Raw genomic sequence first — 24,684 nt, 5'->3', positions numbered from 1 at the left:
TGCCTCCTGAGTGCTGGGATTAAAGCTGCCATGCCCAGCTATGAAACACTTTGTAAAAGAACAGTTATGTAAGTATTCTGGTTTCCCCTGTATATGTCACCTTAAGGAAATAGATCAGGAACTTAAAGCCTGTAGCTAACAGCTCTTCCCTTCTGAGAGTTGCAGCAATTTTAGACAACAAAACATTTAGAGGAGCCTGGTATTGTGGAAAACTTAGGGGTGTATCAGGTGGTTTTGTCCTCACCTTGAGCTAATCATAAGTGAAGATACGGGTTTTTCCCCACCTTCTATAAGAAGGGAGAGGAGATCTCGAGTGGTTGAGAGCCCTTGTTCTTACAGAGGATCTAAGTCTGCTCCCCTGCACCCACATGGTAGCTTGCAGCTGCCTATAACTCCAGCTCCAAAGGATCTGTACTGCACACATGTGGCATTCGTCTGCACAGGCACACACTTGAATAAAGACAATAAAAATAAACCTTTTTAAGTTGAGAGGCTGGAGAGATGGCTCAGCCATTAAGAGTACTTATTGCTCTTGTAGAGGGTTTGATTCCCAGCGCCCCACAGTGACTCTGTAACTCCAGTCCCAGGGGATTCAATACTCGGCTTCTGGTCTCTGCAGGCACCAGGCACACGTGATACAAATACATACGTGCAGGCGAACACACACAGGTAAACTTTGTTTTTGTTAGGTTGGAGCTGCAGTTAAGAGCACCTGCTGCTTTGCCATAGCACCTAAGTCTAGATCTCAGAACCCACGCTGGGTGGCTTCCAGTTCCTGGGGATCCAGCGAGGCCCCTGGCACACAGCTAGTAAATCCTGAAGTGAGTGTGCCTGCTTTGTGTAGGAGGGTTAGCAGTTGTAGCTGTGAAAGGCCAAGTGCACGTTAATGCTCAGTAGATCATTTCTGAGGTTATTTGAGAAAGTTATATATATATATATATATATATATATATATATATATATATATATATATATATACATATACATATATATGAAGAAATAATTGGTGTGGAATATTCTGAGACCTTGCTGAGTTTGGATAACCAGTTCTGTTCAGGACTGAGGGCAGTTTGCTTTTAATCAACTATATATATTCTTATGTGTCTTCAAGAACCAACTATTTTTTTTAAAGCTTATTTTTATTTTTAATTATATTTATGTGTCTGTGTATCTAATATGCAGGTGCCCCTAGAAGCCCCTAAAGTGTGTTGGATCCCCTGGAGCTGGAGTTATAGACAGTTGTGAACTGCCTAACATGGGTGCTGAGAACTGAACCCTGATTCTCTGTAGGAATAGTAGATGCTTTTAACCACTGACAGTCCCTCTATCCCCTCTATCCCCTCCAGACAGGGGCTCTCTATGTAGTCCTAGGTGGCCTGGAACTCTGTAGGTAGGCCCAGCTGGCCTTAAACTCACAGGGATCCACCTGCCTCTGCCTCCTAAGTGCTGAGATTAAAGTCATGCATCACCATGCCCAGCTAAGAACCATTTCAATTTAATTGCCTCTAACTAAGCAGTAACTAAATGAACAAATAGAGAATCATTTAGTATGACATTCAAAGACTTGGATTTTGCCAAATGTTGCAGTTCTAGCTGCCCTAGGCAACGGCTGCTTTCTGAACACAACAGAGTCCATAAATATTATTTACCAAAGAAGAAATCAGCCAGGTTGTACCTCTATGTAAATTACTCCATGGGTTGGACCCACACTGGTAAGAATTAGGGATTTATAGTAAAGGGCTAAAGAGGGGCCTGAAAGATTTACAGGCCATCAGGAACCACAGCCAAGTCTGGCTAAATTTTAGTTTTTCTCAATAGAGAGTTACAAAACCTTCTGGAAGGGTCCGATTTTGGATGTGTCTGGAGACTGCTGCAACAAACAGCTCTTTAATTCTTGGTAAGAACAGAGAATATTGGGCTAGATTTCTGGCCCTTGAGAAGTGTGGAATCCGATTCCACTTGGCTGGATGTTTTATCTGGTAGGGGATTCGAGCCAGACTTCTTGAAGAAGTGTAGCCTGGCGGTAGGATGCTTTCCTAGTGTGTGCGAGGCCTGGGCTGGAGAGATGCCTCAGTGGTTTAGATCATGGGCCGCTGAGTTTGATTCCCAGCACAAACGTGAGGTGGATCACAATTGTCTGAGATTCCAGTCCCTGGGGGATCCCGTGTCTCCTGTTCCTTGCTTACCTGCATTCATGTGTAAATACACCCACACACACATACAAGTAATTAAAATTTAATCTTTAAAGAAAATAAGGTTGCATAAGTTACAGACAAACAGTAAGTACTAATTTTATAATCAACTACCCACTATTAACCTTTTTTTTCACTTGCAAGTTATTTTACAATTCACTTATTAGAATATGGCGCCTTCTGTAGTGTGAAAGACACAGGGCTGTCCAATACTAGGTACTTAGGGTGGGAATAAATGGACACAAAGAAACTACATGAATGGTTGGCTTAGGCAGCTCAAAGAAGCCTTAGGTGTGATGAGATGATAGCCAAAGGCCTGTGACTCCAGCTCACACATGTGAGCAAAGGAGAAAGAGATCAGGGAGGGTTCGAGTTTGCTTTGTGATTACACATTGGAAATCAATTGAGGACCAGAGAGATGGCTCCATGGTTAAGAGCACTGGCTGTTCTTCCAGAGGACCCGGGTTCAATTCCCAACACCCACATGGTGGTTCATAACCATCCATAACTCCCATTACAGGGGATCTGACACCCTGGACACCAGGTGCATGCATCGTGCACACACACACACACACACACACACACACACAAACACACATACAGGCAGGCCAGAAACTCATAGATTAATAAATACATCTTTAAAAAAAAAAAGAAGAAGAGTCATTTGAACTTGGCAATAAAAACTGATAGTGATCAGAATAGAGGCACTGGGCTGGCGAGATGGCTCAGCGGGTAAGAGCACTGACTGCTCTTCCGAAGGTCCTGAGTTCAAATCCCAGCAACCACATGGTGGCTCACAACCATCCGTAATGAGATCTGATGCCCTCTTCTGGTGCATTTGAAGACAGCTACAGTGTACTTACATATAATAAATAAATAAATCTTAAAAAAAAAAAAAAGAATAGAGGCACCAACCACAGATGTGTGTTATCCCTGAAGATGATGTGAGACAGACATTAGTGATAGGCGAGTGGTCATCTGAACAGAGACCACAACATCCCACTGATGGCCAGTTCTGAGGACTTCTCCCTTTAAAATATTTCTTCTGTAAGCCAGAAAGAAGACTTGTTCCTCTTGTTTATACTTATACTTGGACTTGTTCATAACTTTGGAAGAAGTGGACTCTTCAAAAGCTTTCAAGTTTTCAGTGTGTAAGCAGCCTCGGGTGTACCGTCTGACTGGTCCTCCTGGGACCATTGAATGGCTGCTGCACATGAGAATCTCACTGGGCTGAACCTGAAGACCCACATTCCAATTCTGCCTCCAACTGTGGTTTTCTCATCATTCTCTGCTTCCTTGATGAGTTTTGTCTTTGTGTGTGTTCATGTGCACGTGTGCACATGTCTTTGGAGACCAGAGGTCCTCACTAGGTATCTTTCTCAGTTGCTCTCCACCTTGGGTTTTGTTTTTGTTTTGGGGGGTTTTTTGTTTTGTTTCGTTTTGTTTTTGAGACAGGGATTTTCTGTGTAGCCCTGGCTGTCCTGAAACTCACACTGTAGACCAGTCTGGACTCGAACTTAGAAATCTGTCTGCCTCTGCCTCCCAAGTGCTGGGATTAAAGGCATGTGCCACCACTGCCTGGCTCCACCTTAGTTTTTGATACAGGGTCCCTCAAGCTTACTGATTTGGCTAGACTGGCTGGCCAGTGAGCTCTCAGGGTTGGCCTGTTTATGCCTCCACAATACTAGGGTACTTTGCAGACGTGCTGCCATGTCTGGCTTTTCTATGGGTGCTGGTTATCCAAACTTCAGGTTGTCAGGCTTGGATGGCAAACATTTTAAAAATTGGTCCATGTTTCCACCCTTTTTACCCTAGTTTTTGGGAGCCTAGAATTCACCAATTAAGCTAGACTAACTGCCAGCAAGCCCCATAGATCCTGTCTCTACCCAACACCTCCCATTTCTGAGACTATAGGTACACACCATTAAGCTTTATTTTTTAGATATGGGTGCTGGGAATTGAACTCAGGTCTTCCTGTAAGCACTTTACCGACTGAGCCATCTCTGCAGTCCCAAGTCTTGGCCTCTGTCAAAAGCCTTCAGTCAGATGTGAGAGTTCCGGGCCTATAAGCTTTCTTACTTGAGAAGTAGTAGGCAAACAGATCAAAAGCTCAAGATATGGGCAACTTGATGAGGTCCTGTCTCAAAATTTAAATAAATAAACAAATAATAGAGGGCTGAGGATGGGGCTTAGCAGGCGATCGTTTGCCTGGTATGCATAGTGACCTGAGTTCAATCCCCAGTACTAATGATAAAACAGCAGCAACAAGAAAACCTTTAGAGAGGCCCCGCTGACCCAAACAGCACTCTGTCTGATCAAGCTCCTGTCGGCCACTCAGCACTCAGGACTCTGCTCGTGGATGAGGAAAGGTCTTGAGTCCTGAGCTCAAGGGAGGAGGAATTCGCTTCTTCTCTGACGGTAAAGAATGATAAATAGCGTGCTGTTCCTTTTCTCTCCTTTTCAGTATCAACTCCCCACACCCACTCCAGCAAGCCTTCTTGTCCTTCAGCCTTAGCTCCATGTCCCACAGGCTCTGTCTTCCCTCTGTCTTTGTGTTGCTTCCTTCTCTTTTTAGCTGGAAGGCACTTGGCCTGGCAGTACAGGAGGTCCTTATCTCTCGACACTTGTCATCTTCAAGAGAGACCTTAGTGTATAAGTGTGTTACTGGTCTGTTAATTCAGGCATGGGGCGCTAGAGTGTGAGTGTAGGGAGCCAGGACAAACTCCAGTGTGAGCCCTCCCTCACCTTGTGCTTGCTGAGACAGCTTTGGGGATTCTGTCTACTTCCATCTCCTTGTCAGAGTGCTCTAGAGTTACAGACATATGAGCTGCAGTGTGTGGCTTTTACATGGGTTCTGGGGACCTGAACTCAGGGTATTAGGCTTGTGCAGCACGTGTTACCTGGTGAGCCATCTCTCCACCCCCACCCCACCCCTTTTAGAGACAGAACTTCACTGTATAGTCCAGCGGCCTCAAACTTGCTGTCTTCCTGCCCAAGCCACCTAAATGCTAGGATAACAGGCATGCCCCTTGATATTAGTCTGTGTTTCTATTGGACATCTCTTGGAGTTCAGTCAGGTCTGGATAACAGTCTTATAAAAGCAGCTGTCTTTTTTTTTTTTTTTTTTTTTTTTTTTGGACTTACTGTGAGACCAGAGCTGTGCAGAGAAGACCTGGAATTTTTCTGTTTAATGTAGACAGTTTTTAATGCATTTCCCTTTGGGCCCAGGTCTACTTGACCCCATACACTGTAGTGATCTTAGACTGAACAGATGCTGACTCTGAGAAGCAGCATGAAGGAGCCGAAGTGCACAGGTAGTCAGCTGGGTACCCATCCCTTCTGAAGGCCGGAGGGTCACCTCCGTTTCCTCCTGAGACACTCACAATCCCTCCAGGCTGTAATGTAGCTGGTGCCTTCAGCACCACACAGACACAGTACGTGTGTGGGCACTGGCTTGGCAGAGCTAGTTTTGATGGTAGCAGAAGTGAGTGTGTAGTGTTCTAAGTGCCTAGCCCTAAAACACCCTGACCCTTCCAGGTGTATTCTACCGTACCTCCCCCACAGGGCTGGCCAGGATGTTTAAGGACAGTGCCTGGCACTTCGTTGGCACTCAGCATGTGCTGATTTTTCTTGTTCTAGAAGATTTTTGGTTCATGGGTAAACCAGCCAATAGAATCCAGTTCTTTTAGCTCCACTTGAATCTAGGCTCTGTCCAGAAAACACAAGATGCATCTCTGTTGGGCCCTGTCCAATCTTGTGAATCATACCAACTTTCAAGTTTGAGCTCAGAGAAGATTGGAATTTGAGGCCAAAGAAGGCAAAATATTTCCCTTTCCCATTCGTGTTAAGTTCTTCAGTGATGGGTAATGGAAACAGATGGCTGTGGGTTCAAACACAGGCTCTATCCCTACCTACCTGCCTGTTTGCATCACAGACGACTTTTGCAATGGGTAGATGGGCCAGAACCCCAGCTCCGAATGATGATGTTAGTTACGCAGCCAAGCACAGGCCACATCCTTACTTATTAGATGGGGAAATAATCTTCCTTTGCAGGGCTGTAAGGACTAGAGACTAATGCATGGAGATATAAACTGACTGCCTGGCAGCACAGGAGGGAAAGGTCTGCAGCCACTTTAACCAGAGCCCTTTAGGGTCTCGGCAGTTTAGGTGGCCAAGTGGTTCCACATTTGATTTATTATCTTTATCCCTCTCCGAGAGCCAAGTAGGTCCTGCCCAAAGGCCACAGCACGTAGAAGACAGGTTTGTTTCACAGCAGAGGTGCCAAGTAGCACCCAAACCCAGTCTCACCCGCCTTTCCACCACGAAGCCCTTGGCGCCAAACAGTGTTGCTTCAGCTGCTAGTACTTAATGTGCCTGTGCTTGGAACCATTTTCAGCTCCTGGGAGCAATATGGAGTGCTCCCTGCTCAGTCCCTTGCTTTCTCCGCGACTAGAACCTGTGTGCTTGAAGACTCCGGTCCAGTTTAACTCTCCTTCAAGGTTCACCAAGTTGTGGGCCCAGGGCCAGTGGAGTGAGGGTGGATGGTGGGGAGGAGAAGGAGGAATTTTGACAGGAAGGGGTCCAGAAGGGTCTTGGCTGACGCAGCATTAGCCATGCTCCGGACCCTAGGGTGGGAGAGGGAACAGGGAAGGTACTTGTGCCCGGGAAGGTTGCAAACTCCTTGAGGAAGAAGCTGAGCGCGGAGGAACTGGAAGGAAGGAGCCCTCTCGGTTCTCCTCAGGTGCGGGGGGCCTGCCTGGGTGCGGTCCCAGCCCGCAGGCTGGCAGGCGGAGGTGGTGCGCTGGAGGCACCCGGTGTTGGGGGCGTGGTGCTGCGGCCGGCCGGGGCGGCGGCGCGAGCTCCCGGGAAGTGGGCCCCCCGCCAAGCCCGGCGCCGTGGGCTCGGCCCTCCCTCTCGGCGCCCAGCGGGACCCTGCGCCTGTGTCGGGAGAGGCCGGCGTCCGGCAGATGCACGCGGGGCGGGGGCCGGGGGAGAGGCGGGGAGAGAGAACCCACAACAAAACTTGGCTCGCTGCGCCCACGGCTCGACTTGAATGACAGGAGCCGGCGCCCGCGGAGCGCAGCGGACACCCGCGAGCCTGTTCCGCCCACGGCGCGGCGCGCAGCGGCAGGTAGGACGCGGGCAGCCGGTGAGCCGAGGGACCACGGGCCACCGGCTGCGCCCGGGCAGCTCTCTCTGACATCCCGCCGTGCTCCCACTGCCACAGCCGCGATAGGGGAGGATCGCCGTATCCCACCCTGTCGGGCGGACCCCGCGCAAGGGGCACGGTTAGGCACACCTCCATATGGGGTGGCGGCCCCCCTGCGGGATCCGGAGCAAGGGGCAGGGGACCCTTTTTTTACTCGATATTCAGTCCCTGCCTTCGGGCTCCTCCCGCTGCGCACATCTGGAAAGAATCTGCGAGCGGATGGGGAGGGGAGGTGGAGGCACACGGGCGGGTGACAGGGACTGTGGGGGCAGGTGGAACTGGGAAGGGGCCTGAACCTCTGCACCGAGAACTGGGACCCAGGGCATCCTGCGTCTTTTCACGTCAGTTTGTCGGGGGCTTCACCGAGTCCAACACCGACCTCTTTACATACAGAAACAAGCACAGAAAGGCAGATATCAGTCCCCAGGGAGCCAGGGCAGGTGAGGCGCACAGTCAAGCAGCGGAACTTGGTTTCGGCAGTTTAGGTGCAGTCTAACTAACACAGGGCACTGCACTCCGACCATTCCGTCTAGGCAGCTGCTTCCAGCGGAACACAGAAAGGGACAGGGCAAGGAGCACGGTCGTCCCCAGGTTGTGTGGGTCTCAGAACCACTATCAGCCTGGTGCAGGGTGGGGGTTGGGGTGGACCGGGATGGGTGAGTTGGAATAGCTGACCTGCAGTCAGGTGGAAGAAGGGGGTGGGGTCGGCTTGGGATTCCAGTGCTGGGGCCCCGGGTTGGGAGGCAGCTGCTGCTGAAGAAGGCGTGCAGGGAGGGCTGTCGCCCAGGCTAGGATGCAGGTGTGCAAGAGGTGGCAGGAGGATGAGCATTAGCAGCCTGCATGTCTGCTGGGGGAGGTGCAACCGCGCTCTGCCTGGCACGAAGAGGCACCTGGTCTGCTGGGCAGACCCCTGGGTAGGCCTTTCCTTCTCCACCTCTCCCTTTTGCCCTGGAAAAGCCCAAATGACCAGATCCCGGGCTCACAGGGCGAACACCACTGGGAAGGGCCCGGGCTGCTCTGGAAAAAGTCATCAATGACTGGTCTGGGGCTTCTGCCCCCTTCCGTACACTCTCGGAGCCCTTGGCCCAGTCTTCGGTGTGTAAGGTAAGAAGTGTCAGATGTCAGAGTCAATGACCTGTGCACCATGAGAGCTACTCTTTGTCCCTTCCGTCTGAATCCTGGGTAGGAGGTGGCACCTGTAGGCTTGTTGGAGCCATACAAAGAGTGTTGATCATGACTTATTGGAACCCTGACGACCCTCTATCACTAACGTCCTGCCATGGTGGTTGATGCCCTCGGCAAGCTGTGCTTTCACAGCCAATTTCTATTCCCCGTTTACATGCTTCAACACACCTGCCTCTTTCCTGCCACTACTCCACACCTTGTCCATGGTTTCCACCCGCTTTGTTCACTTGGGGGAACTCCTACTCAGCCTTCAAGAGCAGCTTGGGGCTATGAGCAGAAGATAACCATTAGTCCTAGTCTTAACTTTAATTGATTAATTAATTAATCTATTTATTTATTTACTTATTGTGTGTGTGTGTGTTCATATGTGCACGCCACACAGCGTGTGTGGGAGTCAGAGGACAACTTGCCAGAATTGGTTGTCTCCTGCTCCTCCGTGGGTCCTGGGATTGAACTTCTGGTTATCAGGCTTGGAGGCAGGCCACTAACCATGACTGGCTGGGCCATCGTGCCCTTGCTTTCCTCCTTTTTAATTGTGTGTTTGTGTGTGCAGGTGCTGGCAAGGGCCAGTGGCATCAGATCCCCCAGAGCTGGGGTTACAGGTGGTTGTGAGTCATCCCAGAGAGTGCTGGGCTCAGTCTTCTGTGAGCAGAGCACTGCTCTTAACAGGTGGGCCATCTCTCCTGTTCCTGACACACACATACACTCTCTCTCTCTCTCTCTCTCTCTCTCTCTCTCTCTCTCAACACAGTTATAAAACAGTTACATTATAAAACAAAAAACAAATTATTTGTACAGGACATGGAGGCGCATGCCTTTAATCGCAGTGCAGCAGGGAATCTGAACAGATGATATTGTAGGCCTTTCTCCTCTGCCTTTCACAAATTCGTTCCACTCCTGGAATCAGGGGAGGCTCAGCCTACCCTTAAAGGACAGAGCCAAGACCTCTGGGCCGAGGGCTCTTGAGGAGTCTGAGATTTCTGAGGTGGGCAGCAGTAGGGACCATTTGCCCTCGAGTTTCCAGCTTGCAAATTAGGAGCATAGTTTATGCCTAGTCCTGAGCCTTCTATTGCTCCATCAAGCTAGAGCCCAGAAGAGAGTCGGAGCTCGGTGAGTGTTCACTGCACTGAGTGCAGGAGGTAGTGCTGGGGTCTGAGCATCTGCTCCAAGCCTCATCCATTCTTCCTTTCTTGCTCTGGAATCCAAGCTTTCCATCCGAGCACCAGCACTGTTCCCTCTTTGTCCCTTGCACAGTCTTGCCCACAGTCCTCTTCATGTCAGCAGCTCCTTATCTTCCAGAAACAAGGTCCATACTCCATGGGTAACTTGTTCTGGACCTGTGGCCATTGTGCCTGCTTGTGTTGTTCCCAGTTCCCACATGCCACAGTCTGGTGAGCTCTGTGGAGTTTTCCACATAGACTCTTTGGTCCCCGGGCCTTCCTAAACACACCCTGGTGCACTGCGATTAAAGGCATGCGCCTCCATGTCCTGTACAAATAATTTGGTTTTTGTCTTATAATGTAAGATAGGTAAACTTAATTTGGTTTAATCCAACATATTAAGTGTTAGGAATTCTACATCATTAGTATTAATGAGGCATTTTACATTATTTTCTGCAGTGCCTTTAAAATCCACACACACTGTGTGTTCTTTAAAGCATGCCTTAATGTGAACTAGCCATACCTTAAAGGCTCTATAGCCTCATGTTGACGTGCGGACAGGGGATCACAAACCTCTTAGCCAGGAGCCTGCCCCAGGTTTCCCTGTAGGACTTGGTGTCCTTGACCCCCAGGAAAGGAGCATGGGGTGGGATGATGCAGAAGCCCTGGAGCTCAGCTTGGCTCCTTAACAGTGGGCCACTGCTAGCTGGTCTCTAAGCGTGATGAAGACATTTTCAGTCCGGTTCAGAACATTGATCTAAATTATATATCTGTACAGATAAGCTTGTGGACTTTTATGGAGACAAGCCAAAGGTGAGAGAAGAAAGCCAGCCTGTCCAGTGAGTACCTTGTGTTTGTGAGGTCCAGCTCCTTCCTGCCTCCATTCCCTGGCCTCCTGCTCTGAGGGAATTTGAGGCCCACTCCCCCCCCCCACCCCCACCCCTACCTCTCCTTGGCTGGTCTGGTTAGAAGACTGTGGAATCAGCTATGGGGGAGGGGAAGATAATGATGTGTAGAGGGGTGGCGGGGGTGGAGGGCAGTGTCACTCGCTGATCTCTACTGGGCTCCCTGGTTCTCTGCTGGACTAGCAGGCTGGGGTTCAAGTCTGCTTAGGCCACATGGACTGTATGTAGAGTTAAAGGACCAGACTGTTACCTTCTTCTTTCCTATCCTTCCCTTGGGATATCTCATCCTCCTAGGGGCCTCTTTATGCTGGCACCTGAGTCCAGTGGGTAGTGGTTATGGTATCACCTACCTGCTCCAGAGGGCAGGGATGTGATCTGCCCTGCCTGTATGTCCAGGACCCAGAGCTGGGTCCAAGACAGGGCATCTGAGAAAGTGAGAGCACAAAGTGGTGTCTGAATGGTGCAGCAGCAGGACTCACAAGTGAGCTGGTGGACTATAGCATCTTCTGGGAGCAAATGGCTTGGGAGAAGCCAGGCCGAGAAGTCTAAGTGGGTCTAGACATGGGATGGTTGAAGAGGGATGCTAGAGTGGGTAATGAAGTGGTTGGGAGGCAGATCATTGCTGTTGAAAGCAGAGTGGGTGATTCTCAACCTGGGGGTCATGACTCCTTCGGGGATCAAATGACCCCATTCACAAGGGTTGTGTGTCAGATATTGACACTACAATTCACATCAGTAGAAAAATTACAGGAAGTAGCAATGAAAATAATTTTATGGCTGGGGGGGGCTGTCACCACAACATGAGGAAAGGCCTGGAGGAAGGGGTTCTCCCTTACTATCCTGTGGAATGTGTTAGGAGAGAGAGTTGGAAGAGTGTCACGCCCAAGCCTTGGGGCCCTACGTGGACGCTAAAACATAGGAACACACCTGCTAGGAGATGGACAAAGGTCTGCCACAGAAGCTGTCAGAGCAACAGCAGTCTAGGTCCTGCCTCAGCTTCCTTCTTGTGAAATAAGGGTACAGACTCCTCAGGACCCAGGCTAGTGAGAGTTACGGAAGGTTTTGCAGCCCTGACTAAGGATGGGGCTTCACAATATTTCTATCACCACATGGGATAGTCCTGATAAGACAGGGTGGCTGTCATCAAGGTCTAAGTGCCAACTGTCTCATGACCTATCGTGACTGCCTGTATACATGCCCAGTGCATTGCTGGGCACTGCGGTGGGCTGAGCTACTCTTCCCATAGGCACCATGGCTGGCAGCAGGGGCCTGCCACTCCTACTGCTGGTGCTTCAGCTCTTCCTGGGCCCTGTGCTGCCTGTGAGGGCACCTGTGTTTGGCCGAAGTGACACCCCCACCCTGAGCCCCGAGGAGAATGAATTTGTGGAGGAAGAGAATCAGCCAGTGCTGGTTCTGAGCTCCGAGGAGCCAGAGCCTGGCCCAGCCACTGTCGACTGTCCCCGAGATTGTGCCTGTTCCCAGGAAGGTGTAGTGGACTGTGGTGGCATTGACCTGCGTGAGTTTCCAGGCGACCTGCCCGAGCACACCAACCATCTCTCCTTGCAGGTGAGGCTAATGCTATCCAGCAGCTCTCCCCAACCGTATATGGTTATATAGCTCGCTTCTTATTCAGAACCTCCAATTTCTGCCGTTTCTCACTAGCCCCAGATTCGGGGTAAGAGGGGAGATCAGACTCATGGAGTCCTGATCCCATCTTTGGGGTACCTGTGATGTCCTGATTACAGAATCCTGAGATATAGCCTGCTGGTTTGTGGAAGAGTCTGGGCTGCCACAAAAAATTTTAGAGTAAATATGTCTCCCCTGGGCACATAGAGAGGGTGCTGCTAATACCATTACAGGACTAGGAAAGCCAAATCAAGGGGATTCAGCTCCTGGAGGCAGTGGGCTCAGAGCAGACCCTGAGAGTGCTGGCCCCTCCTGAGGCCCATGGGTGGATGAATAGGTGGGTGGATCCTGGTGTATCCAGGGCAGCTCTAGTAGGAGGAACTGCTACTCCAGAGATCAAGAGAAGGTGGGAGATCTGCTTGTAGCCACTCAGGGGGGCGGGGCTTGGTAAGCAGTGGGCCAATGAGAGGAAAGGACAAATTGAAGGCAGTTCTTATTAGGCTCCTTTGCCCACCCAGTCACATATAGACTGTCTCAGTACCTGCTGTGGGGGCCTCTGGTTCTGTGTGGTGTGGGTGTGTAGGAAGGGCATGGTCCCACCCTGACTTCAAGTGCTCACAGTTCGTGGGTGCAACTGATAGATGAGTAAACAAAGAGGTCCAATAGAGATAAAAGGGCTTAGCCACGTCTGCCATCTCAACACTCAGGAGGCAGAGGCAGGCAGGACTCAAGGCCAGCCTGGTTTACAGAGTCAGTTCCAGGACAGCCAGGGCTACACAGAGAAACCCTGTCTTGAAAAACAACAACAATAACAACTGGGGGGGTGGGGGGGGGGAAGGAAGGAAGGAAAGAAAGAGAGAAAATAAAAAGAAAGAAAGAGATGGAGGGGGAGGACTTAAGCTATGGGGCTGTGGAGCTATGGGGTTTAGCTCAGGCTCTTCCTCCAGCTCAGGAAGGCCTTCCAGAGCAAATGGTTAGAAACTTAACCTAAGGGGAGTGGGAACTTCAGAGCCAGAGCAGGGCACACGCTTCTATTTAGGGATCAGCTCCAAGTGACTGTCACTTGGTGCCTGCTGGTCTGAACTGTGGGTAGATGTCTGCATGTGGGCTCTTTAAGAATGGGACTCACACATCGCTGTGCCCATTGCTGTGCACTGTCTGCCTCAGGAGAGAATTCCAAGGCAGGTCCCTAAGAAAGTGCCGCTCCTAGGGCCAGGGTAGGAACAGAAGCCTCATGCACCGCTGACCCCACCCCCAACCTCCGCTGACCCCACCCCCAACCTGCCGCTGCCCCATCTCCACACAGAACAACCAGCTGGAGAAGATCTACCCCGAGGAGCTGTCCCGGCTGCAGCGGCTGGAGACGCTGAACCTGCAGAACAACCGCCTGACATCCCGAGGTGAGGACTCTGGGACAAGGGCTGGTAATCAGAGGCCTGAGGGGCGTGGTGAGAACTTAGCCCTGCAAACCCCAGGGTGGGGGCGGGCAGGCTTGAGTTGGACTGGCAGGTGAAAGAGACTCTCTGATATGAGCCTGAGCCTGATGGTGACTGTTAGAGACCCAGGAGGTGGGGCCTGGGAATTGAGAACACAGGCTTCCTGGGAACTTGTCAGAGACTCTCCAGTTTGCAAGGGCCCTTAGAATCCAAGAGCAGCATTCTTAAGTCCCCCCCCCCCCAAAACAAATATAGTACATAATTGGGATAGAACTTTTGTAAAACAATGTGGAAGGGGGAAAAAACACCTCATAGTCCCTCCACTTTGAATTAATTAATAATAAGATTTTAGTATTCTCCCTCCCCCATTTTAAAAGAAAGTAGCTTTATTTGTATGTAATTTATGTACCACAAATGACTCAGTTCAAAAGTCCAATCCAGTTTGCTGTGCTTGGGTGAGTTTATACAACGTACAGTCAGTCACCTCTTATGACCCACAGTCACTCACCTTAGACTTTAATCCACAGTGAACTCCTGCGATAGTTCACTGTGCTGTGTGCAATAGGCTGTGGAGGCCTGAGTTGTTTCGCTTAGCCATTTGTTTCTCTTGTTGCTGTTGCTAGAGCTCTCTCTGGCCAACACATCACACTCCACAGCAGGGTATTCCCTGGAGAGACAGTCTATGGTTTATGTAACTGTTCCCTCTCCAGCATCTGGTGGTCCTGGAGTGGAAACTGGGTGTCAGAGGCCAGCTCAGGGCTGGAGAGGGGCCAGTCTAAGTAACTGTAACAAGCCGTCTGTCCGAAGGGATCAGGAGTGAGGCCTCTCCTGCTCTGAACTCATCCCAGCTTGGCTGCTCTTGCCTATAGGTGGGGCTGAAGTTGACAAGGGGCTCTGACCCCCTGCAGTCATCCCTGTGGGAGCACTCCTTCCTGGTCAAAGGATTAGACTGGGTCCCTCAGTCCCTCTGCAAGCCCCTTAGCTGCTTGCTTCTATGCTTGAGCCACACGAGAAGGAGAATGAAGGCAGGGTGGACACTGGACTGATTGGAAAAGGAGGGCCCTGCCTAGCAAGTTGGTGGTTCCCCTGCTCCCCTGTAGCCTCTCCTTCATCCAGGGCTCTGACCTGTCCTTTAAAGGGCTCCCAGAGGAGGCATTTGAGCATCTTACTAGCCTCAATTACCTGTACCTGGCCAACAACAAGGTGAGGGCCATAGAGGGTGGGTGTGTGGACTTCCCTGGAGTGGGCGGACTTCCCTGGAGTGGGCGGGCTTCCCTGGAGTGGGCGGGCTTTTCTGGGGTGGGCGGGCTTCCCTGAGGTAGGTGGGCTTTCCTGGAGTGGGCAGGCTTCCTTACCCTCCTGACTCTCTTCCCTTGAGCTTTGTGGTTGTTTCCCAGTACTATTGCCCTTGATGTTGAGAAGGGGACACATAGCATCCCCTATAATCTAGAGCATGTCTGATAATGAAGCAGCAAATACCTCCAGCATATGGGTGGAGGGAGAGCCCAACTTGTCACACAGGCACTTGGAAGGCTTCTTAGAGGAGATGACATTTGAGTAAGGCATGAAGGGCAGGCAGATTCCAGCCTGGGCTCCGGGCAAGGCTGTTCAGTTTAGGTGGCCTGTGTCGATCCTCCCCAGTGCTCAGGTGGGAGGATCACTTGAGTCCAGGAATTTGATACAAGCCTGGACACAAGGAGACATTGTTTCAAAATGTATACAAGTAAATAATAAATGGAAACTATGGCATGCTAGAGCTTGCCTTCCCTCCACCCATGGATAGTCAGATACTTCTCAATTCTCACCATTTCTTCTGACCTTCTTTTAGTTCTTCCCAGTGAGTCCAGGAGGCCAGAAGAGCAGGGACAGGTGCAAAAGGCTTTGATTGACAAGGCTGTGGGGGCTGGACATGTTTATTTCATCAAAAGATGGAACTAGTTTCTACATTGGGAGAGTGGCTTTGCTGTCAGGGAAGAACCAAGGGCAGGGGAGCAGATGAGCGAGTGGCAGGGCCCAGAGCTAGCTTCTGCACCTCTATTGGTCTTTCTGCTAACTCTTCCCTTTCAGCTGACACTGGCACCCCGATTCCTGCCAAACGCCCTGATCAGTGTGGACTTTGCTGCCAATTATCTCACTAAGATCTATGGACTCACCTTTGGCCAAAAGCCAAATCTGAGGTCAGAGGTCAGAGGGATGATCTTGGGTGGGTGTGGATGTATAAATGTGGGGAGAGTATGGGAGGTTTGGGGGAAGCAGAGGCAAAGCAGGAGACACAGGCAAGCCCCGAGAAGGGGCTTGTTGTGCGGTGGGGGGCTGTGGGCTGTGTCCAGGGGTATGGAGAAGGAACACCTAGGGCCTATCAGAGTGCAGGAACCAGAAGGCTGAAACCTGTGGGATGAGGAGGACGCCAAACAGTAAATGAGGAATAAGAGTGTATGCATGGGAGTGGTGGGGTCTGGGTAGAAAAACCCCTCTCGCAGGCAGAGATGTGGGAGTGGTGGGGTCTGGGTAGAAAAACCCCCTCCCACAGGCCTTTCTTTGAAGCTGCTTCTACACAGGACTTCTACACAGGGCTTCAGATGCAGGTGCCTGCCTTGGACCATGAAGTCTTATTTCTGCTGTTAATTTATGTGGTGACTTCTGGTAGGGTGTTGAGCCTTTGGTCCCTGTTCCTGTCCATGTAGGGGCTCTGAAGTTCTTTAACTCAGTGTCCCTGGGTTAAGAGAGTAGAAAAGTAGCCTGGTCCCTACTTCAGCTTGAGCAGGAGTTTGAAGGCACATGGCAAAGCTAGCTTATGGCCAGGGAGCCCTGGTGGGGTGAGGACTGTACCTCAATCCTGCAGGTCTGTGTACCTGCATAACAACAAGCTAGCAGATGCCGGGCTGCCGGACCACATGTTCAATGGCTCCAGCAACGTCGAGATCCTAATCCTGTCCAGCAACTTCCTGCGCCACGTGCCCAAGCACCTGCCACCCGCTCTGTACAAGCTGCACCTCAAGGTGGGAATGGAGAGGGGAGCTGAGGTAGAGGCAGACCCACATCATGGGCACAGAACCGCTGAGGGAGGAGCGTGGCCCGGTTGGGCGTGGGGATGCTGTGTGAATCGGAGAGTACATTGTTAGGAGAGCAGGCTGGAGTCTGGGCACCTGACCTTCAGTGTGGGTTTGAGGGCGCTGTCAGAGCACCCAGATGCTCAGGTCTGACTCCCCTCCTGGTAGCCCCGGGGCTCCTCCGCACATCTCATCCTGAGGCCTGGCTTTTGCCTCTGCCTCACACTGCCCCATCCCTCCTTTCCTTCTAGAACAATAAGCTAGAGAAGATCCCCCCTGGGGCCTTCAGTGAGCTGAGCAACCTACGGGAACTCTACCTGCAGAACAACTACCTGACCGACGAGGGTCTGGACAACGAGACCTTCTGGTGGGTCCCTGTGTCACTGCATCCTCCCCATCACCACCCGGCAGCGTGCAACACCGGCGGTCTCAGCCTGTCTCAGCTGGGCACAGTCACGTGTCTTCTTTTCCTTGGTCGCTTTCTCTGGAGAATCTTTGGGGTTTATGGCTGTTGCTATTTCTGTCTCTGGGAACAAGTCATGTGTATAGACAAGGGCTGCTGAGACCACAGATGGCTGTGGCCTCCTGCCTAGCATCTCAGTTTCTTCTTTTCTCCAGGAAGCTGTCCAGCCTGGAGTACCTGGACTTGTCCAGCAACAACCTGTCGAGGGTCCCAGCGGGTCTTCCCCGCAGCCTGGTCCTGCTGCACCTGGAGAAAAATGCCATCCAGAGCGTAGAAGCTGATGTGCTGACACCCATCCGCAACCTGGAGTACCTGCTGCTACATAGCAACCAGCTGCAGGCCAAGGGTATCCACCCACTGGCCTTCCAGGGCCTCAAGAAGCTCCACACAGTGCATCTATACAACAACGCGCTGGAACGTGTGCCCAGCGGCCTGCCCCGCCGAGTGCGCACCCTCATGATCCTGCACAACCAGATTACAGGCATAGGCCGTGAGGACTTCGCTACCACCTACTTCCTGGAAGAGCTCAACCTCAGCTACAACCGCATCACCAGCCCACAGATGCACCGAGATGCCTTCCGCAAGCTACGCCTGCTGCGTTCACTTGACTTGTCTGGCAACCGTCTGCAAACACTGCCTCCAGGCCTGCCGAAAAACGTACACGTGCTCAAGGTCAAGCGGAATGAGCTGGCTGCCCTGGCACGTGGGGCACTAGCTGGCATGGCCCAGCTTCGGGAACTCTACCTCACAGGCAACCGACTGCGAAGCCGGGCCCTGGGACCCCGTGCCTGGGTGGACCTTGCTGGTCTGCAGGTACTACAGGAATGGGCCATGTTGGGGTGGGTGGGGGGCACAGGGAGGAAGAAGGATGGTGGACCTACTAGGATAAGCCTACTCAGCTGCTAGGATGAGTGACAGTTTTGCCAGGAGCCAGGTTCCGGGTGGGATAGCCAGACTGAGCTTATTCATTGGATACACGCTGGGGAGGCGGGCCTTAGTGTAGGAGGGCCGTGGCCATGCAGTCCAACCTACTTATAGGTGCAAGAGCAAAGGGCACAGCGAACACAGTAACCTGTGTCTCTATGTGGCCAGGCCAGTTCACCAGAGGGTAGAAGGAGGGGCCCACATTTCACTCTGACATGCTCACTACTGGCCGAGGGGTGGGAACTGCCATCAGGATGGGTGTTTTCAAAGCATGCTGTGGAGAGGTGGGGTCAGAGAGAAGCCAGGAAGTACCCTGAGCTTAGCAGGGTGAAGAAGCTGGCTCTGTGGCCTGGCTGGGATCTCTCCTCATTCAGACCACCCTGCTGAGAGCCATATACCAGAACCCAGCCTCCATGTGGCCCTTAAAGCTGACCCTCAGGAGCACAACTTGGCTTCCTCTTGTTACATTGACTAACTCACTAAAGGGGAGAGGGGCTTGGCATACTTCTTGTCTCTGTTGCCTGCCTCAGGCACCTAACCCAGCTACAGCTCTCCAGTTAGGCTGCTTATATCCCAGCCAAGCCACCGTATTTCTCAGCTGAACCTCACCCACCGTCCTAGTATCTCACCATTCCTGTACCTGCAAAACACCTGTTCACACAGATTCCTGTCCAGTCTTCTATAGCTCCCTGCTTCCCTGAGGTCCGGGGCCAGACTCCCTGCTGGGGGTTTCAAGCCTCTGTCTGCTCCTGCTCCAGCACACCGTGGCTCTTCTACTGGAAGCACAATACCTGCATTCTTACAGGAGACACCTATTCGTTTGTTCCTTCCTTCCTTCCTTCCTTCCGTCTTAAAGAGTCCCCATATTTGTACTAGACACTGTTGTTCCAGAACTGGGGATCCTATGAGGAAGAAGGGAGTACCACTCTTGTTAGGGTATATCTAGGACTCAGCTTGAGTGTCACCTCGCCTAGAACACATTCTTACCCTTTAGCGGGGACAGGCAGGTTAGATACCTCCCCGAGCCTCAGCCTGGTAAGCAAGGCAAAGGGGATTCCCCCTCACACTGAGTCTTTTGACTGGCAACTTGCTCTTTTTGCCTCAAATCCACCCTGTGCTAATGCCCTGGAAAGCATTTCCTGGCTCAGAGCTGGATGAATCCCTTCCCCACTCCCTGATTACAGCCAAGCCCAAGGTTGTTTTGTCAGGCTCTGGTCCATCTCCACAGCCGGACTGGCTTCCTGAATGTGGAGATGGTGTCTCACGGAGTCCATGCTCTGGCACCCATGGGCACCGAGTGTCTCTGGAATGAATGAGGGAGGGACTGACAGCAGAGACTGAGGACAGTGCCAATGGCTGTGGAGACAAAATGGGAAACAAGCCCTGTGGGCCGGGGAGGTGACAGAATTGGAAGTTCTGGGCTTTAGTGCAATGCTGATGCTAGCTTACCAAGCTGTGTGGGATGTGAGCCTATTGGATGACCCTGTATCCCAGCCTCTTGAGATAATGAAGGAGCGTACAGATCATGTCGTCCTGTCCCAGGGTAGCACTAGGGTGGGTCTGGAGAAGGTGCATATGAGAGGTAACGAGGGTGACCACAGAGCCAGTGTGTGCCAGGCCCCCTCCCCCACTTCCCTGGCTATCGCTCCTGGGCTTCAGGCACAAGGTGACTCAGAGCCTGACCAGCCTGGGGCCTGCTGGTTGTGCCAGGGTTTCTACAAACCTTGTACCCGCTTTCCTAGCCCCTGCACATGTGACCTGCATGTGTGGATCTTGATGTGTTTAATCTGATGGGAGTGACAGGTAGACTGAAGAGGAAAGCCTGTGTGACAAGCCTGTGACATGCAAGCAGCTGGGCTATGACTTCATGTGCAAAGGCAGGAGGGAGTGGGCAGGACCCACGTCAATTAGAACAAGTGTGTGGAGTCTGGCTCAGCACATTCCAGCCTCTTACAAAGGGATTAACCTCGCTGAGCTGTTTCTCCACCTGGAAACCGTGGTTGTCAGACCCCTCCCCTCACTAGAGATCGATTGTGGCTTGGTAGGAGTCTGTGAGCTGGTAAGTCCTTGACACGCACATCCCCCCCCCCCCCCCTGCAGCTGCTGGACATCGCTGGGAATCAGCTCACAGAGGTCCCTGAGGGGCTCCCCCCATCTCTGGAGTATCTGTACCTGCAGAATAACAAGATTAGTGCCGTTCCTGCCAACGCCTTTGACTCCACTCCCAACCTTAAGGGGATCTTTCTCAGGTAGGAAGTCCCTGCCGCCCTGCTCTCATCCAGACAGCACTATAACAGTAGAGGGACAGCTGAGAGCTGGGGGAACAGCTGGCAGCTAGAGTGTGGGTGTGGAGCCTGGCTGAGTACACTGCAGGACCCCCACAAGCCCGTGCCACCTCAGCCCCCGAGAGTGAGCATACCCTGCCAGGCTGCAATGGCTCACAGGTCTGCTAGTGGCATCAGAAACATTCAAAACAAGTACAGGGTGCTGTTGATGCTAATGTGGTACAGGAGGAAGCCCAGAGAACATCTCACGAGTAACCCCCAGCTGTGAAGACATGGGTGACAGCTGTGTTCAGTCAGCCAGGTGGGGCTCAGGTGTCAGACCAAGAACACAGACGCCTGGGGCCCCACTGGGCTCCGGGGTTAGGACTTCAGAGAACTCAGACCTCACAGACTCTGGCTTCTTCTCAGATGCTCCCCCACCCCCCATTCCAACTCGACCCACTCAAATCAGAGAGAAGACAGAATAGAAGACAGGCCCAGGGTGGTGACACTGGGTGGTATGACCCGGCCTTCAGTGTTGGGCTGAGTACGTTCCTTACAGCTCAGCCAGGCCTTGCCTGTGTGCCAGTCAGATCTTGAGGTTAGTGGGGAAGGGCAGCAGAGGCATCTCTCTGCACATGAAGTGACTATGCATAGAAGGAGACATTCCTTGCCTTTGCCACCCCCTTCCTCCAAGCTAACGGTGTCCTGACAGATCTCTTTGTCAGGGGTGTACTGTGCTTCTTCACGCACCCCCTTCAAAACTTGCTGTAGCACTCCCAAATACCACCCCTCCCCCCTTTCCCCTCTGAGCTGGGTAGGTGTGAGGGCATCAGCCAGGCCTCCTGCCGCTGACCCATGGACCACCACTCAGGTTCAACAAGCTGGCTGTGGGCTCCGTGGTGGAAAGCGCCTTCCGGAGGCTGAAACACCTGCAGGTCTTGGACATTGAAGGCAACTTTGAGTTTGGTAATGGTTCCAAGGACAAAGATGAGGAAGAGGAAGAAGAGGAGGAAGAGGAAGATGAGGAAGAGGAAACTAGATAGGACAAAGTGACATGGATGAAACCCAGGTGGGTGGTCTGTGCGGGTGTGAAGGCACCTCTCACCACTCCCTGCTGTCCCTGACCTGCCTTGGCTTTCTGTGTGTCAACTTCACCCTGTCTCTGTTCTATCCCTTCATTTTGAAAACCTGTCATTTCGTTTGCATGCAGGATTGCACCATGTGAGGTGTGTGTGTGTGTGTGTGTGTGTTTGTATGTGTATGTATGTGTGTATATGTGTATGTGTGTTTGTATGTGTGTGTATGTGTGTATATGTGTGTATGTATGCGTAGGTGTATGTATCTATGTGTACATGTATGTGTGTATGCGTGTATGTGTGTGTGTATGTGTGTGTATGTGTGTGTGTGTGTGTGTGTGTGTGTGTGTGTATGTGTGTGTGTCTGCTTGCCCACAGAAGCCAGTTTGTGCTAAGGCATTTACTCTAGCTCAGGGAGATGAGTACTGTGCTGGGAGATACTCTGGGGTACAGAGACTCCTAAGTCTGGGGCTCAGAGGAAAGGCCTGGGCTGGAGATGGGAATCTCATCACTGTAGGCCTTGAGATAGGGCTAGATACTGAGGGGCTAGAAGAGCTTGTCTAGGGCAGGGAGGGAGGGGACAGCCATAGGTAGTTAATACATACACATACATGTAACACAAGCATCTACACATGTGTACATATATACATACTTTAGTCCAAGACACAATCATAGGCCCATATCTGTGTGCACACATGTGCCTATGGATATATGCATGGAGGTGTGTCTGGGTACCTATTCACACAGGCTTACATATGACCACACTCACACACACACTTAATACATTCATGGACTTCTCTAGATGTAGGGGGTAGGGGACTAAAACTGCTTCAGTACTCAGAGTCTGGAGGTGGGTACTGCTGTCCATAACTGAATGTGTCTACATGGAATGCTTGTGACGTCATAGGGAGCAACTGAGGGAGAGGTGGGGGTGGAGAGGATGACTGGGAAGGCAGGGAGTGCAGTAGCCAAGGGGAGGCCACGTAAAACTCAGGTAAAACTGTTTGGCACTCCTTTTGGCACTGGTGGCAAGGATGCTCATGGGATATGCTGTGGAGGGAGGGTAGTGCATTGAGCAGCATGGGTATGAGGGCTGCTGGAAGGATTGCAGGAGGTTGGTAACTGTCCCAGTGTGGAAGGAGGGCCAGGGAACTGAGTGGCTGCCGTCACAGTCAGGCTTGATGGTTGGGTCCCAAATCCCATCAGCCCGAGGACCTTGGCTTTCTATCCATGGCACAGAATTGGATTCCTTATGGCTGGCTTTTTGTTCAGGTTGTGGCACTAGGCTTGGTAAGAAGGAGGGGCAGATGGACATATTGGTAGCAGAGGCATGGGGAGGAAGCTGAAACCTGGGAGGTGATAGCAAGTGTCCAGGCAGAGAGCAGTGATCGGAAGGGCTAAGGTTAGGTAGGACTTCAGGGAATGTGCTGGGAACTATGAGGCCAGGGTGTGGCCATGGCCACAGTGAGGATATTGACTTGAAGTAGAACATGGAACAGAGGGGAGCTGGTAGTGGGGGGAGGGGGGTTGTTGATATATAGTGACAGCTATGTGGACGGATGATGGAGACAGGGTGTCCACTCATGAGAGCAGGATTTGTGACAGGGCTGTGAGCCTGGAGGGGCAAACCTGACTCCAAGGCCAGCCGTCGAGGTAGAGTCTCTGTCCTGAGGCACAGTCCTTAAAAGCCAGGGGTCGGCAGGAAAGGGTGATTGCTATCGCATGAGGACTGCTGGTTCTCATGAAAAGGACTGTGGAGTTCTGGGGTGAGGGAGAAGCTTCCCGCTTTGTGGAATGTTGGCCATGGTTAAGTCAACTGAATGGACTGCTGGAAGAAGCCCCAGGGAGCTCTGGATTCAGAGCTGGGAACCTCCTGGTTCTACACTCCCAGGGGCTCCTCCTTCTTCCCACTCACAGCAGCCTGGCTTCTGACACCCCCTTACTTTGATCCACTTCACCAATGGCTGGTTGTAGCTAGTCCTGACTCTCCAACATGTTCCACAGGACGATGGACTACCGGACTCCTTTCTGCAGCCCAGGCCTGTGCCCCATGAGCGCCCCCTTCTGACACACCCAACGCTGAGCCCAAGAGGCACCCGAAAGTCACACGGGCTGAACACAGTCTCGTGTCCCACCCCTTCCAGCAATGTGTCACACAGTCAGACACGTGCAGATACCACTTCACCACCACGCCCCCAGTTTGGCCACGTAGATAGCCAGCTGCATATGACCTTCCAAACTGGCTCTCTGCACAATCTCACACTGACACACACACACACACACACACACACACACACACACACACACACACACACACACCCTCACCTCTGAGTCCACACTGGCCTGGTAGACTCAGGCAGCTACCCTCTCCCCTATTCACTTACACAGAGTGACCTATGCTACCAAAAGCTCTTGCTTCCAGACAGCTCTGGTTGGAAACAGTTGGCCATGTGCCTTGTCCTCTGGTCCCTCCCTTGGAGACGCAGGGTTGTCTCCTTGCTCTGTGGCCGGGTGCTTTTCACTCTTTGAGACGCAAAAGCTGGCTTTTGTTTTGTGCCTTCCCTATGGGGACTTGAACCTTCTGCCTTCGACCACAGCCTCACCTCCTCCCCCCAGGTGCTGGGCACTCCTACTGCTGGGAGTCCCTTTTTGTTGTGCCCTGGCAGGTCACAGGCACTTTCAGAGAACAGCCTCAAGAAGGCTTGGAAGAGAAAGAGGCAGCAGTGCGTGGTGGGGGTGGGGTGGGGTGGTGGCAGCTGCGTTGGTCTTCAGTTCTGCAGGGAAGTTCTGGGTACCTTTGGTTTTGTTTAAGGAGAAAAAAAAATATATATGAAGATAAAAATCTCAAAGCTGATTTTTTTCCTGTTACAGAAAAACTAATATAAAGTATTATCCCTGCCCTTGCAACCATGCTGTGTCTGTGTGTGCTTCCCTCCAGGCAATGGGCTGGCATCTGCTCAGGGTGGGCAAGATCCAGCAAGCAGCACCCCTGACCAGAGGAAGGAGGGCCAGCACCAGGACTGAGGGGCTCCACGGGAGTGGCACAGACAGAGGAGGGGTGGGGCATAGTAGCAAGGCAGGAAGGCCTGGTGCGTAATATACTTCTGGGTGGACATCTGCCTTTAATGTTGGACTGCTATGCAGGCCTGCACATTCCCCCTGTGACCCCTCCCCCAAGCTGAACCTCCAAA

General features: G+C 51.9%; 1 protein-coding gene across 7 annotated transcripts; it reads left to right on the top strand.

Annotated features, from left to right (window-relative positions):
• Positions 1–7,238: 7,238 nt before the first annotated feature.
• Podn (podocan) lies at positions 7,239–24,400 on the top strand. 7 transcript variants are annotated; one of them, NM_001285958.2, is made up of 13 exons: positions 7,239–7,323; positions 9,140–9,255; positions 10,525–10,559; positions 11,898–12,217; positions 13,584–13,677; positions 14,852–14,916; positions 15,781–15,890; positions 16,556–16,712; positions 17,015–17,130; positions 17,382–18,039; positions 20,251–20,399; positions 21,289–21,486; positions 23,498–24,400. In NM_001285958.2, the coding sequence occupies exons 4-12, from the start codon at positions 11,903–11,905 to the stop codon at positions 21,458–21,460; spliced, it is 1,836 nt and encodes a 611-aa protein (NP_001272887.1). In that variant the 5' UTR covers positions 7,239–7,323; positions 9,140–9,255; positions 10,525–10,559; positions 11,898–11,902; the 3' UTR covers positions 21,461–21,486; positions 23,498–24,400. The 7 variants fall into 7 exon arrangements, with proteins under 7 accessions (NP_001272887.1, NP_766462.2, NP_001272885.1 ...); NM_172874.4 differs by having other exon boundaries at positions 10,525–10,585; NM_001285956.2 differs by lacking the exon at positions 7,239–7,323 and adding an exon at positions 8,207–8,505 and having other exon boundaries at positions 10,525–10,585.
• The last annotated feature ends 284 nt before the right edge of the window (positions 24,401–24,684 follow it).

This window comes from Mus musculus, chromosome 4, assembly GCF_000001635.26.
Source record: "Mus musculus strain C57BL/6J chromosome 4, GRCm38.p6 C57BL/6J".
NCBI lineage: Eukaryota > Metazoa > Chordata > Mammalia > Rodentia > Muridae > Mus > Mus musculus.
Note: the sequence above shows the minus strand (reverse complement) of the source record. Positions and strands in the feature narration are given on the sequence as shown.